Here is a 16,042-nt window from a genome sequence, read left to right as displayed (position 1 = left end):
GTTCATTTTTACTGATTTTTAAAATATCATTAAGGGTGTGGTTTTGTTTTCATCTCTTTGAATTGTGCCTTTTGTTTTTTGTTTAGATGCAAGACCCACATGGTGGACCCTTTGAAAGGTAAGTAGGATCTCATAGAGTAAATGTAAATAAGGAAGGTTTTTTGACTATCTCTCTAGCCTTCTCATCACAACATCCACTGTGGCTCTTATTTTTAAAAAATCATTCATGGGATATGGATGTCTCTGGCTAGGCAGCATTTATTGCCCATCCCTTATTACCCAGAGGACAGTTTAAGAGTCAACCACATTGCTGTGGGTCTGGAGTCACATATAGGCCAGACCAGGTAAGGACAGCATATTTCTTCTCTGAAGTATATTAGTTAACACAGATGGGATTTTCTTGACAATCAACAATGGATTCATGGTCACCATTATACTCTTCATTCAGATTTTTAATCATTTTAATTCAAATTCCACAAACTGCCATGGTGAGATTCAAACCCAGGTCTCTAGTACATTATTTGGGTATCTGAATTAACAGTCCAGCGATAATATCACTAGGCCACTGCTTATGAGACAGGTCTTAATTCTTTGAGGCTGCAATCAGATGCTGAGGAAATTTACCAGATTAGTACCAAGATTGAGGCGCTTCAATATGCAGAGAGACTAGAGAAGCTGGGTTTGATCACTAAGTAACGTTGTAAAAATACTGTGGCCTTAAGAGGTGTATTTCGTCCTTTTTTGGAATGAAGGAAGGTTGAGATTGAGGTGTTAAGCAGCCTGCTTAAAGCTAATAAAGTAAACAGCTTGTGAGGCCTTAGGGTGTTGTCTATATGGAACAATAGAAGCAGCCTGAATAGGTGTGGTCAAGCTCCCATAGGAATATTTAGTTTTAGCTTTCTGCAGTTGCTGGCGTCTTGAAGTAGGATGGGGATGCTCTTATTCCTTGAAAAACTGGGGTTCTCCTCCTGCTGCTAGATTTGCATGTGAGACAATCTATTATACTGAATTTGTCTGTGCCAAGGGTGTGTTAATGGGATATTACTATATTGGAACAGTTAATTAGCAGTAGTTAATACTTATATTATTTTGTCAAGCACTTTAATAGAGTAACAGTTAAGCTAATTACTTTATTTTCTTTATTTTGTCTCTATTTTAACTGTAGTATAAAAATAAAGTATGTTTTGCTTAATATTGAGTAGTTTTGACCAATCGAATTGCATCTAGAATGCAACACCTTACAATTACCTTTAAAATCAGAAAAAGTTAAGGTCTAAGTTACCTTCTTAATATATTTTGGGGGGGAGGGGGAAATATGGTCTGGTCCATAACACAGTGTAACAAGAATGGCTTTGATAAGTAAGGATTCCGAAGGTAGGAGACTTGAAACCAAAGGCACTTATTTAAGATAATTGGCTCAATAATTGTTTATTAAGATAAATGGAACAAAGGAGAGGTGAGGACCTTTTTCGGTCAGTGTAAGTTGTTATGAACTGGAAAACCTCAGTTTGAAAAGTTTTAACAGTAACTTACAAGAAAGAATTCTAGACTTGAAGGGGAACAAGTTTTAAGACTCTGGGAAAGAGCATTTGGATTGGACTAATTAGACAACTGTTTCATGTTGGTCTGAATGGCCTCATCCTGCAACTTATCTGAAGAAAGCCATTGACTGTGGATCACCCCTTCCTTGAATACTCTACCCCACGTCTTTTTGTTGTAGCATCCAAATTCTTCAATGGGTCCAGAGGGTTGGTCTCAATCACATTTTATGTTGAGAATGTGGTGCTGGAAGAGCACAGCAGGTCAGGCAGCATCCGAGGAGCAGGAGAATCAACATTTCAGGCATAAGCCCTTCATCAGGAATGAGACTTGTGGGCCGGGAGCCTGAGAGATAAACTGGGGTGGGGGGGGTGGTCGGGGGGGGGGGGCGGGGGGGAGCATGGCGGTGGTGGTGGGACTGGGGGAAAGCAGCTGAGAATGCGACAGACAGATGAAAGTGAGAGAGAAGGTGATAGGTCGGAGAGGAGGATGAAGCGGATAAATGGGAAAGGTGATTTACAGGTCAGGAGGGCGGTGCCAAGTTGAAGGGTTACTGTGGGGTGAACGGAAACGAGGAAATAAGTGAAATCCATACATAATCAATGTGGATTTCACCAGTTTCCTTATTTCCCCTCCCCCCACATTATCCCAATCCCAAGCCTCCAACTTGGCACTGATGAAGGGCTTATGCCCAAAACGTCAATTCTCCTGTCCCTCAGATGCTGCCTGACCTGCTGTGCTTTCCTAGAACCATACTCTCGACTCTGATCACCAGCATCTGCAGTCCTCACTTTCTCTCAGTCACATTTTATGCTGAGTTTCAGTGAATCTCAACCTGTTAGTCAAGACGTTATTGATGTTGAAAGATTATAACATGCTTATTTTGACTTGAATTGAGCAGCAAGAGGCTGACTTGGACAGGAAGCACCCTGATCTCAGCAATATTAAACCTGGGTGCGTATAAAACCTGGGCAGCTGATTATCTAGTGGTATTATCATCAGACTATTAATTTAGAAACTCAGTTAATGTTCTGGGGATCCTGGTTTGAATCTCCACCATGACAGATGCTGGAATTTGAATTCAATAAAAATATCTGGAATTAAGAATCTACTGATGACCGTGAATCCATTGTCAAGTGTCAGAAAAACCAATCTGTTTCACTCATGTTCTTCAGGAAAGTAAATCTGCCATCCTCACTTGGTCTGACCTACATATCTCTCCAGACTCACAGCGATGGTTCCCTCTCAACTTCCCTCAACAATCACTGCAAAGGTTCAGGAGACAACTCACCTCCGTCTTCTCAAGGGCAATTCGGAATGGGGTAGTAATTGCTGGTCAGCCAATGACACCCACAAGTGAATGAAATAACCTATGGGTCATACTTGCCAAGCTAACAGCCAATTCTCAGTCTCCTCCCAAACCCCTGCCATTCCATTGCCCACCTGCTCCTGAGAATCGACAATGTCAAGCAGTAGGAGGGGTGACCAGCAGCTGGCATTCAAATGTGTGGCAGAGGAGATGTTTCTGGTTGGGGACACATGCACTTCTTGGACCCAGGAATGAAGTCAGGGAGAATGTCATTTATTTTTTCCACTTTGGACCTCTTCAAGTTCCTCTTCCTGGAAGGCTTGGCTTCTGAGGTAACTGCAAAGGCATCTCCTCTCAGGCCTTTGATTGGAGAGACGTGCCTAATGTCCCTGGTTGAGCATTCATCTGGGGAGCAGGGTTGAGGTTGTTCCACTGGTTAAAAGGATTAAGGGAAAATGCCAAACTCAGATCACTAGTTGGTTTCTGTTCTCTTACGACAGGCCACAGAAGGATCAACAATTTGCCAAAGCAATGTACGATTTCATGAAAAGAAAAACCAGGGAACTCACAGTCATGAAAGGTGATGTTCTTGAGGTGAGGAAAGTGTAATGTGCTGGTTTTAGAATTCTAAAAGAGATACAACGATTACAGGGATAATAATAGACACAAAAACACCCATCAGGAAAGATTGGACAGACTGATGACGTCTTCTCTAGGAAGGAGTATGCTAAGGGGTGATCTGCTAGAGGGTTTTAAAAGTATGAAAGGGTGGAAACAGGAAAAAAATGTCTCTATTTATGGAGAAGTTCAAAATCTGAGGTGCATATTAATATATACAATAGTTACAAATAAGGAGATTCAGAAAAAAATTTAAATAAATAAAGATTGGAGTTAATATGTTTCATAACCCTGGGGCATCCCTCAGTAGTCATGGAGTAATCTTTTGAAGTATAGATACTGCTGTAACATTCACATATTGACCAGATGATCTGTCTTGTGATATTGATTTATGGAGAGATATTGGTTACAGGGTCGGCACGGTGGCACTGCTGCCTCACAGCGCCTGAGACCTGGGTTCAATTCCCGCCTCCATGTGGAGTTTGCATATTCTCCCCGTGTCTGCGTGGGTTTCCTCCAGGTGGACCAGTTTCCTCCCACAGTCCAAAAATGTGCAGGTTAGGTGAATTGGCCATGCTAAATTGCCCATAGTGTTAGGTGAAGGGGTAAATGTAGGGGAATGGATCTGGGTGGGTTGCTGTTTGGAGGGTCGGTGTGGACTTGTTGGGCTGGAGGGCCTGTTTCCACACTGTAAGTAATCTAATCTAATAATATGTTTGCTTTTCCTTTGAAATGGTACCACGGAACCCTTTGGATCAACCTGCAAAGATCTCAGTTTAAAATTGCATCCACAAGCCAATATGTCCAACACTCTTTGAATCAAAATGTTTATGCTTAGGAACAGGAATTGAATCAACATCCTTCAGGGTTGAGCGGATGTGGGGTTGAGGTGGGGATGTTGGGCAGGGTGCTGTCAACTGAGCTGTACCTGACATGACTCGAAGAGGAGGTTAGAATATTGAACTTCGTACCACATAGAGTAGTTGAGGTTAGTACTGAAGGTGCAGTTAATGAGAAGTCAGATAAACACACAAGGGGAAAAGAAATAAAAGGTCATATTGATGTGATTAGATGAACTGAAACTTTAAGGTTCTGCTGGTCTGTTGTGACTCAGTGTCACACTGCACAGAGCAATTAATCACCAACCTCTACAAAAATGAGAACAGGAACTCGTTTTACCAGCAATGCCCACATGCCAGAAACTTCAGAATGTTCAACCTAGAATTGCCTCAACATGAATGGTAAAGTTCAAAGTCATTTTTGTAACTTATGATCCAACTTTATTTATTTCCCAAACTGGTACTTAACTGTGTGGTGAATGTTAGAGTCTAGAAACTGTGGTCACACCTCCAGCATTTTCAGGTCAGTTGTAATGCATTCAATATAGAGAATGGCGCTTTGCTAAGCTAACAGAAAGTCCAAGCTCAAGAAGAGGTTGAAGGATTTAAGGGCAAACTATGTATCAAGGAGAAAGGAATAACAGGGTTATGCTTTTGGGGGGTTGGGTGAAGAAGGTGGGAAGAGAGGTGTGTGTGGAACATATATACCAGCATCCATCCATTTTTTGATCTCAATATTTTATAGCTTTGTATGCAACTGGGCCCCCTACTGCACCAATGGCAATGAGTTTGTTTGCAATATTCATGGCTTGATTAAATGCAGTCAACACGGGCTTTGTGAGGGGCAGGTCATGCCTCAAAAACCTTATCGAGTTCTTTGAGGATGTGACTAGAAAGGTTGATGAGGGTCGAGCTGTGGATGTAGTGTATATGGACTTCAGCAAGGCATTTGATAAGGTTCCCCATGGTAGGCTCATTCAGAAGGTCATAAAGAATGGGATACAGAGGAATTTAGCTGTCTGGATACAGAATTGGCTGGCCAACAGAAGACAGCGAGTGGTAGTAGAAGGAAAATATTCTGCCTGGAAGTCAGTCGTGAGTGGTGTTCCACAGGGCTCTGTCCTTGGGCCTCTACTGTTTGTATTTTTTATTAATTACTTGGATGAGGGGATTGAAGGATGGGTTAGCAAGTTTGCAGGCCACACAAAGGTTGGAGGTGTCATTGACAGTATAGAGGGCTGTTGTAGGCTGCAGCGGGACATTGACAGGATGCAGAGATGGGCTGAGAATTGGCAGATGGAGTTCAACCTGGATAAATGCGAGGTGATGCATTTTGGAAAGTCGAATTTGAAAGCTGACTACAGGATTAAGGATAGGATTCTTGACATTGTGGAGGAACAGAGGGATCTTGGTGTGCAGGTACATAGATCCCTTAAAATGGCCACCCCAGTAGACATGGTTGTTAAGAAAGCATATGGTGTTTTGGCTTTCATTAACAGGGGGATTGAGTTTAAGAGCCGTGAGATCCTGTTGCAGCTCTATAACAGTTTGGTTAGACCACACTTGGAATACTGCATCCAGTTCTGGTCACCCTATTATAGGAAAGATGTGGATGCTTTGGAGAGGATTCAGAGGAGGTTTACCAGGATGCTGCCTGGACTGGAGAGCATTTTCTTATGAAGAGAGGTTGACTGAGCTCGGACTTTTTTCATTGGAGAAAAGGAGGAGGAGAGGGGACCTTATTGAGGTATACAAGCTAATGAGAGGCATAGATAGAGTCAATAGCCAGAGACTATTTCCCCGGGCAGAAATGGCTAACATGAGGGGTCATAGTTTTAAGCTGGTTGGAGGAAAGTATGGAGGGGATGTCAGAGGCAGGTTCTTCACACAGAGAGTTGTGAGAGCATGGAATGCGTTGCCAGCAGCAGTTGTGGAAGCAAGGTCATTGGGGACCTTTAAGAGACTATTGGACATGCACATGGTCAAAGAAATTTGAGGGTGCAAACATGAGGATCAATGGTCGGCACAACATCGTGGGCTGTTCTGTGCTGTACTGTTCTATGTTCTATGTTCTGTGATCTATGTTCTAATATTAAATGATGCCTGTTCCAAACCCAGCAGGCGGTTGGTTGGAGATTTCCCCTATTTTACTGAGTGAAGACAATCAGTCTGCCACTTTGATCTCAGGTTGTAACCCATCTGGTCCTCATCAAATGTAACCTTGTTTATCATCATGTTCTAATGGCTCAGTTAGATCTCAATGCCTTAACAAAGTATTCGGTTCTGCTTCATGTTTCCTTAGCCATTGTGAACTGTGACCCAGGTAAGCTTCACTGATACAGCTTGTACCTTTCAGGTATTGGAGGCCTCGAAGCAGTGGTGGAAAGTGAAGAACCTGAATGGTTCCATTGGTTACGTACCCTCCAACATCATGCAGTTAATGAATGAGGAGGACTCCCTTCCTTCGGTAAGTAAACCTTGCAGCTTATTTAAAAAACGAAGTGTAGGTGATTATTTATGATAGGTGGATGGATGTGCATGTCAAAGCAGCATGGTTGACCCAAACTGCAACTACTGTTGGAGGTATGAGTGCGCAATGCAGTAAGAACCTCTCCCCTAACAGGATGATCTTACTGTCCCCCTTGGGGTTGTGACTTCCTCCCCTCTCTCAGCTTGTCTACCATCTCCAGATCATGTATCACTTCCCACTCCCAATCCTTATGAATGTACGGTCAGAGAACAAGCGTAGGTCATCCATAACTTTCACTGCCAGCTGCAGTTTCTTCCTCCATTTGACTAGTTGTCAGATAAGAAACAGTGCTAATAAGTATTAATGGAGTCTTACAATTAATTTTGGGCACTCAGGTCATTTTCAGAACCCCCACCCTTTCCCCTTTTTGGGCCTTATGTATTTGTCTCAACCTCCGTACAACCTCAATCCAAGTGTGAAGTGTAATGTAATTTAAATGTATAATTAAATCTTCACTGGTTTGTTTAATCCCCTGTGGTAATCTCTCTTGTGCCATCTGATTTTTTTATAGCATGTTAATAACAATCGTGCTTTTCAATATCGCTCCTATACTGATTCACCTGATTTGTCAGTCCACTTCACACCCAGTGAGGTGACATCTTGGCTCCAGAAGAAAGGCTTTTCAAGAATGTAAGTACAGGTCATGCTGTTCTATGAACTCAACCACTTTCAAAACCACTGCAATATCATCATCAAACATGCTCTTTGTTCCTTTGTTTTTCACACTTAACTAATTGTGAAGTGGATTTTTCACAGCTTCTATCTCTATTCTTTGTGAAATTTGGTCCTGATCCATTTCAGTTTGCAATGCCATGTCAGGTACAACACCCACTCAGTTCCGAATTTTAAATATTGCTAAAAGGAGACATGGATCAAAACATGTCATTGTGTACTCATCAGGACTGAAATGCAAGAAAACCAAGTTTAGAAAGGGAATGATACAGCAGTGGAAGAGGGTGCTGAGTGGCTGAACTATAGTTGAATTGGATATGTTAACTTTTATCTTAGTTAAGTAAATTCAAACCAGGCAAACTCACTGCAATTAGTCAGCATATTGTACTGGGGATACAGCGGGGATGGGCTATCTCCATAGTGATGTCTTATTGAAAAAGGTGCATTATACAGGCATATTCCACTTTCTGACAAAGAACAGGGCTCTGAATGTGATCTGTCCTCCTTGTGTGTTCTGTTCATCAAGTGGATCTTTTTCTCCTTCCGCAGTACTGTGAGGTCTCTGGGGGCTCTCACTGGTTCTCAACTAATGAGTCTAACTAAGGAAGAGTTGAAGATGATTAATAACATGGAAGGACCCATTGTCTACAATGAGATTCATGGAGGGTAAGAAAACATGAATGTTTTGCACTCCGTCAACCATTCTCTTTCCCCAACCAATGTTCAATGTTATATTGATTTAAACATGATATTGGATAAGATTATAAACCCAGATCTACCCAGCCCTCTCAGATGGACATAAAAGATCCCGTGAAATTGTTGGAAGAAGAGTAAGGAAATGCTCTATCTGTTGGCTGATACACATACCTCTTCTCCCCCAAAATACCACCTAAATAGATTACCTGGCCATTTATCTTATTACTGTTTGTGAGAGCCTGCTATGTACAAATTGGCTGCTGCATGTCTCTCCGATGTTACAATGAGCACATGTCAGAAATAGTGTGGCTGGAAAGCACTTCAGCAAAGAGTAACAGTGGCTCAGTTACTAGCATTGCTGCCTCACAGCACCAGGGACCTGGGTTTAATTCAGCCTTGGCTGACTATCTGTGTGGGTTTCCTCTGAGTGCTCCGGCTTCCTCCAACAGTCCAAAGATGTGCAGGTTACGTGGATTGGCCATGCTACATTGCCCCTTAGCGTCCAGGGATATGCAGTCTAGGTGGGTTAACTATGGTTAAAAACTCCTTTTGGGGTTATGGGGTGAGATGTTCTTTGGAGGGTCAGAGCAGACTTGATGGGCTGAACGGCCTCTGTCTGCACTATAAGAATTCTATAAATGATACTGTATCATTTTTCATGCTGTAATTTTTGCTCTGTAATAATAAGAAATGATTATACACAACATTTAAACTATGGAATGATTACCCCTCTGATTTAAATAGTTCCTTGAATTTTCTATTATTCAATCCATTTGTATATATTTGAGAAAACTCAGTGAAGTGTCAGCATTCACAGTTTAAGATGAAGAGGTCACAAAGATAGAAAATGTGATCATGCAGAGCCAATGCTTCAGCACTTAAATTGTAAAAGCTTTTGAATTGTAGATGTGAAAGATTAAGGGGGGAAAAAGAGTTTTCCGGTTTGAGTTTCTGAAAGAGAACAAACTTTAGAAGGTTTACTTGCTTGGAATGACAGGAAAACTCTGCATCTTCCCACTCACTGGTCACTCCACCCACTCCCAGCCCCTTCTCGTCCCTCACACCCATCACCCTGGGAAAAATTCCCCCACTTCTCCCTCTCACATACAACAATTATCGATGAACAAATAGGGCACCCCAACTCTCTAACAGTATATTGCCCAATAACCTTTGAGCTTAAGTACAATTGACTCCAAACACCACATTATTTCAAGTCTGTACAATGTTTAGGAATGATCCCAGAGCATGGCTCTGTGAACAGCAAGTGGCCAAACTGCAAGCTGTTTTCAGCAAATGTGTGTATGATATAAGGTGCATGGACCTTTAAGCATGCTCTTAAACTTCCATCAATAACTACCACTTTGAGATCACTCTACAAACAGCACTCGTATGGAAGATGCACTATCCATTGTCTTCAAACTGAAGTCTCCTTCTTTGTCACCCTAACTTCAAGCGTAGAATCTACCTTATTGTTTCACCAATCCTTGTGTTTGATTGGCTTGTTTAGTTTGAGAAAAGAACAGAGCAATACTGAAAGAAATCTAAGATAAGAAGCACTGGTCAGAAAAAAAGTTTCAACCATAGTGCAGATTATTGTAATAAATATAAGAAACAAAAATGCCTCAAGACCGATCTCAATAAAAATGGTTTTGATGTTTGTTCACATCAGATTAGATTCCCTACAGTGTGGAAACAGGCCCTTCAGCCCAACAAACCCACACCAACCCTCTGAAGAGTAACCCACCCAGACCCATTTCCCTCTGACTAATACACCTAACACTATAGACAATTTAACACGACCAACTCACCTGACCTGCACATCTTTGGACTGTGGGAGGGAGTCCATGCAGATATGGGGAGAATGTGCAAACTCCACACAGACAATTGCCTAAGGCTGGAATCAAACATAGGTCCCTAGTGCTGTGAGGCAGCAGTGCTAACCACTCAGCCACCGTGCTGCTCAGGCCTTTGATGAAAAAATCAGGAATTTTGACCAAAACCTTGACCAGGGAGGTAGTTTTTTTGGTAAGTCATGGAGTCGTAGAGTCATACAGCACAGAAACAAACCCTTTGGTCCAACCAGTTCATGCTGAAAATAATCCCAAACTAAATTTCTGCTCCTGGTTCATATCCCTTCAAACCTGTCCTATTCACATACTAATCCAAATGCCTTTGTCTTACAAGAGAAATGTTTAGAACTTTAGTGAGATAATTCCAGGGTTTAGGAGTCTATCACACCAGCCAGTGGTGGAACGGTTAAATTCATGGCTTTGGAGCATGGATATTCAAGACTTTTCGATCTGGAAGAGTTTACAGGCAGGTAGGGACAAGACTATGGAGTGATTTGTAAATAAAAATAAGGATTTTAAATTTAAGGCATTGTCACTCCAGGAGCCAGTGAATTTCAGTGAGCATGGGGCTATCGGGGATGGTGATGGGACTTAGTGTGAATTAAGATATAAACCTCAGAGTTTTGAACGAGCACAAATTTATGTAGGCTGGAAAGCGAGGGGTCTGCCAGGAGAAACTAGGAATAGTCCAGGGGTAATAAAGGCATGATTGAAGGGTTTTAACAATGCAAATCGGTAGTGAGAACAACATGTACCCAATTCGATTTTAATGAAGAAAAATAACATTTTGCCTCTTGCTTTACAGGCGGTAGGTGACCCAGACAGTCAATGTCCCATGTACATAGAAACTAAAGAAGGCCAACAGAGGACAGGCAATCTGCATCAAAGAAGCCCAAATTTAAACAGTGTTGTGGATCTAACTACAGGGACGACTCTGTTTCGATCCATACATCAGTATTTAGCTGTAAACAAGATTTAAAGAGAAAAGTGAAATCAGTTGATTAAACACAAGTTATTTGCAATTGATAAGCACAAACACCTGTTTCTGCTTGAAGTTTCCATTTTCCCAAGATGTGAGGGCTCACGCAAAAGCAAAATGTTTGACACTGAAACTTTGTTCCTCATGTACTTTGTTCACTGAAATAAATGGGTCCAAATACAGGCAAGCATTGATTTTCACAACCAGTGAGTGTCTCTGAAAGAGAGAGCTGACTTTTTTATGAGAATTTGTTGATGATATTGTAGCAAACTGTACGCAGGAGTATAAGCTGTTAGGGTTAGACAAAGGCATATGGAGGTGGTTGATGTTTTGCATAAACCCATTGGGCTGAATTGTCTGTTTCTGCACTGTACAATTCTGAGTAGTGGGTGCATTGTTGCAGTACATAGAATTTTACAGTACAGAAGGAGGTCATGTGACCCATGTCCACACTGGCTGCTGAAAGAGCTACCCAACCAGTCAGTCCCAATCTCTGGTCCTATCGTCAAGAAATTACAGTCTTGCCGGGCTGCATTCTCATTAGAGAGACACCAGGTGATGGTTTAACCCAAGGCTCCCATGCCTCAGCTGAAGGGAGATGTTGAGGAGAAAAGTCCATCATGGTAATCTCAGCCAGTGCAGGGATTGAACCCACACTTCCAGTGTTACTCTGTATTGAAAATCAGCCATCCAGCCAACTGAGCTAGCCAACCCCACTTTACACAGAGCAAACATTATCAAATCTACATTGCATGTGATTTGATTAATTGGAAATCTGGATGACTATTGGTAGAGACGAGATGAAAAGTACGACAGGTGATTTAGTGCATGTAAAAAGCTGTTCAGTTGTGTGTGATAACACTTCTGGTTTGAATGGCACAATAGCACAGTGGTTAGCACTGCTGCCTTACTGTGCCAGGGAGCTGGGTTCGATTCCAGCCTTGGGTGACTGTCTGTGTGGCGTTTGTGCATTCTCCCTGTGTTCTTGTGGGTTTCGTCCCACAGTCCAAAGATGTACAGGTTAGGGTGGATTGGCCATGCTAAATTGCCCATCGTGTTTGGGGATGTGCAGGTTAGGTGGATTAACCATGGGAGATGCAGGGTCACTGGGATAGGTAGAGGGGCTGAGTCTGGATGTGATGCTCTTCAGAGGATCGGTGAGGACCGGATGGTTGAATGGCCTGCTTTCACACTGTAGGGATTCTAAACATAATTTAGGGCTCTTGTGACGGAGTAGTAGTGGTAGGGAATTTGGGCTGGATATGACCAGCCTCTGCTTTGATGTTTTTCACTGCCTACAGTCCTACTGTTTTGGGAAACAAAAGTTATGCGGTGATGCAAAAGTTTTACCAACTGATTCAAAAGGGTTATGTCCTTAAATTAATGCAATGAAAGATATGGATGGCTGAAGTTGAACAACTCAACCTTCATTGCAGACCAGAGCTGTCAAGCCCATCTTGGATGATGGGCGTAATCTAATATCCTGGCACCGATACTCATTATGTTTAACAAATGTTATTAAAATGGAAGTATATAAATTGTTATGCCCTACACAATCATTTAATTGGTTCACCCTCCACTTCACCTTGATGATTATTTCACTTTCTGCTGGCAACTGAATTCCAAATGTGAGTCTGGGACCACTCCTAACACACAAATCCATGGAAGGTCTATGGGCTGGGTGTAGCTGTTCTGTGGATCACATGCTTGACATCCCCAGTACAGACTGTTCTGGCAGGGATTGAATGTGTTAGTCTATACACTGGACCTAAACAAGCAGAGACTTCGATCTGAGTAATGACCAACATCCATGTACGTCTGAATTATCTGTGTAATCGCAACCATTTCTTTGTGCGTTATGCTGTATCATACCAACTAAATCATAATAAATTATCATCTTTGATTGTATTCATTGCCTTTGCCCGAATTTAGATGTGAAGTGTGTATTCCAGATGTGATGGGACTGGTCAAACCATTCAACGTTAAGCAAAACACCATTTATTTAAACGTAAGTTAAAACAAAAGTAAAACAAATTTAGAATAACTTACCTTTTGGAACATTTAACCAAATAATAGACACAGTACCCATTACTAATTAACTATTCTAATATAGTAACATCCCATAAACATGACCCATAGCAAAAAGGCAAGTTTAGACACAGATTCTTACATGCAGTTTTCCAAATCAGGAGGAAAAAGAAATCAAGAAAATTCAGGGAAAGTAGCAGTTAGAGATCATTCACTGAAGCCTCCAACTCGTTTGAGACCTCAAAGGCTTCTGATGTTACTGAAAAAATAAAACCTCAGAAATCTGCATCTGTGGCAGCTGGCCACACCCATTCAGGCTGCTTCTATTGTTTCAACTTTTAAAAAAAAATTCAAAGCTCACAAGTGGTTTACTTGAGTAACCAGTTCAGTACCTTTACCTTACAACCTCCCTTCAAACAAAAACTCGGACAAAATAACCTTTGGAAGTGACAGCAGAATCACAACCTTTAGAATTGGGAAGCAATCAAATTGCTGTTAAGATCCTATTTCATTGAAACAAAGTTCTTACACAAGGCAAATAAAGGAGGGATGTTTCCCCTGGCTGGGGTATCTAGATAGTCTCACGTTAAGGGGCAGATCATTAGGAGTGAGATGGAGAGCAAATTTATGAACCTTTGGAATGTGCAATGGATGTTCTACCAATGTATATTCACGTCAGAGATCAATAGGTATCAAGATACTAGGGATCAAGGGAAATGGAGATAGTCGGGGGGAACAGTGTTGAGAGACAAGATCAGCTGTGATGTAATTGAATGGTGGAGCAGGCTCAATGAGCCAAATGATCTACCCCTGCCCCTATGTCTTAATATTCCTTACAAAAGCTTTAAAGTGATCCTTTTGGAGATGCAAAGATTACCCAACATGTTCCTTGAACTATTTAATGGAGCTGATTTCCTCCAGGCCAATAATATGAGAGGGTAAAAGAATGAATATTCTTAAATCCATCCAGGGGGCAATTAGATTGAGAGACACAATGAAGTGCTGTAAACAGTGGCATAGGTAGGGAGGAAGAACTGGTTTAAAAGCCTTGAATATGGGACTGAAGGGGAAATGTGGGTAAGTGGAGTTGAGGTACAAATCAGCCGTAACCAAATGGAATGACATGACAGGTTTGAGAGACTGGATCATACTCAAGGCCTCTGCATGTCTACAGCACTTGTTATTACATCAAATATTATTGTGTAGACAGAAGTGACAGACAATATACACACAGCAAGCACTACAAACAGCAATCACATAAATAAGCAGCAAATCAGATTTTAGAGACTGATTGAGGGATAAACATTGACCAGGATGCACCTGCTCAGCTTTGAGTAGTACCAAAAGATCTTTTATATCCATCTCAGAAGGAATAGCTAGATGGACCCTGATCAACATTTAAGCCAGAGCTCTAGGACTGCTATGTTCCCTCAGTTCTGCACTGAAGCGTCTGTGGTCTGTCTGGAACTTAACTTGAGGAGAGAAGTGTTATCACTGAGTTACTGTAACATTCAAAAACATGAAGTTAAAAAGTGATGTAAAAAATCCTTGTTTACTATCAATGAACGCTAAATGACTTCCCTATACTTTACATTTTAATTAATTATAATGTTTCTCAGTTCCTGTATTAAAACAGTAGACAAAAGAGTGTCACACAGGATGGTTATTTCTTGATCTCAGTGTTTAATAAAGGTTATGTTTGCTGAGTGGTCTATTCCTGCATCTATTTCTTATATTTTTTGAGTTTAGATTAGAGCTGCCTATTTCTAATATACCTGAGGTCGAACACAATTAGCTCAGGTGCCATAACATAAATAACACTAAGAACTGTGGAGATGAAAATCTAAAATAAGCACCAAATTGCTGGGGAAACTCAGCAGTCTGGTAACATCTGTGAAGGGAGAAACAGAGGTATAATTTCAAGTGCAGTGACTCTTCATAACGATTTTAAGAATTGTAGATGTAAGTGGGAAGGAACTGGGCAAGGAGAGAACCAATTTAATCAAAATAGGAAGAGGTAAATTCAGTGTGGCAGGGACGAGCAGAAACAATGGGTCTGTCCAGTCAGCCCTACTTGCGGATTTTGTTTTAATAGAATTGCGGATGTAAGTGGAAAGCCTAATTCTCGACCAGGTGCCAAGTGTGGTTTTGCTTGGAGCTGTATTAGTTGTGTGGCAGGAAACTTAATTGCAAAAATTCAAACATGGAGCTGCAGGATGGGTTGGGCTTCTAATAGCGAAGGGGCAGTGAGTTCAAAAACTCTGAGGCTGTTATAAAAGTGATTGATATATGTAAGATCAGAGAGAGTGAGGCTAAGTTGTTTTGTTGTTGGATTTCAGTTCAAACTGACAAAGAAAGTACTGAAAATGTGCCGCTGGAAAAGCGCAGCAGTACTGCCCGCAGATAACTAATTATATATTTCTATAGGCCAGTCCTGATTGCTGATCCTGTAGAAGGGGATGGGTGTGTCATTTAAGCCTTTGATTATTTATTTCCGAATTACAATTCTAGTTATATTTATTGAGCAACAACTAGAGGCTGTGGATACTGATTGCATAGCTTAAGTTTACAGATTGACGCTGCAGCATGCGATGTATGAATCAAAGGCAACAACAAAGACTTTCTTAAAATAGAGTTTATTTCCATTTAAACAAAAATAGTAACGGTGAGATTGATGCTACCTATTTCTAGCTTTCAAAAGGCAAGTGACAATATACCACATAATAGACTTGTTTGCAAAGTTTATGCCCATGGGATGAAAGGGACTGGCAGAATGGATACAAAATGGACAGGAAGCAGAGTGGGGTGATGAGAGGGTATTTCAAGACTGGAAGGAAGTATACAGGTCAATACAGGGTCACTTCTATTTTGGATATATATCAGTGGCCTGATCTTGGAAATATATAGCACCATTTCAAAGTGATTGGAGAACAGGTCTTTACAGTGCACTTAGCTCAGAGCAGCAGCTGAGAGGTGGGGAGG

At 41.4% G+C, this 16,042-nt stretch overlaps 1 protein-coding gene across 2 annotated transcripts in view; it reads left to right on the top strand.

Moving 5' to 3' along the window:
- Window positions 1-12,940, top strand: part of eps8l3b (EPS8 signaling adaptor L3b) — a 77,708-nt gene extending 64,768 nt beyond the window's left edge. For both annotated transcript variants that reach the window (XM_043716449.2, XM_087973472.1), the window contains exons 16-21: window positions 87-118; window positions 3,349-3,442; window positions 6,662-6,772; window positions 7,347-7,465; window positions 8,057-8,173; window positions 10,859-12,940. In XM_043716449.2, coding sequence (XP_043572384.2) covers window positions 87-118; window positions 3,349-3,442; window positions 6,662-6,772; window positions 7,347-7,465; window positions 8,057-8,173; window positions 10,859-10,865 — 480 coding nt within the window. In that variant the 3' untranslated portion in view covers window positions 10,866-12,940. The remainder of the gene's footprint in view (window positions 1-86; window positions 119-3,348; window positions 3,443-6,661; window positions 6,773-7,346; window positions 7,466-8,056; window positions 8,174-10,858) is intronic.
- The last annotated feature ends 3,102 nt before the right edge of the window (window positions 12,941-16,042 follow it).

The sequence above is a fragment of the Chiloscyllium plagiosum genome, unplaced genomic scaffold (assembly GCF_037043375.1).
Source record: "Chiloscyllium plagiosum isolate Xiang-an unplaced genomic scaffold, Cpla_swu_hap1 HiC_scaffold_26, whole genome shotgun sequence".
Lineage (NCBI taxonomy): Eukaryota > Metazoa > Chordata > Chondrichthyes > Orectolobiformes > Hemiscylliidae > Chiloscyllium > Chiloscyllium plagiosum.
Note: the sequence above shows the minus strand (reverse complement) of the source record. Positions and strands in the feature narration are given on the sequence as shown.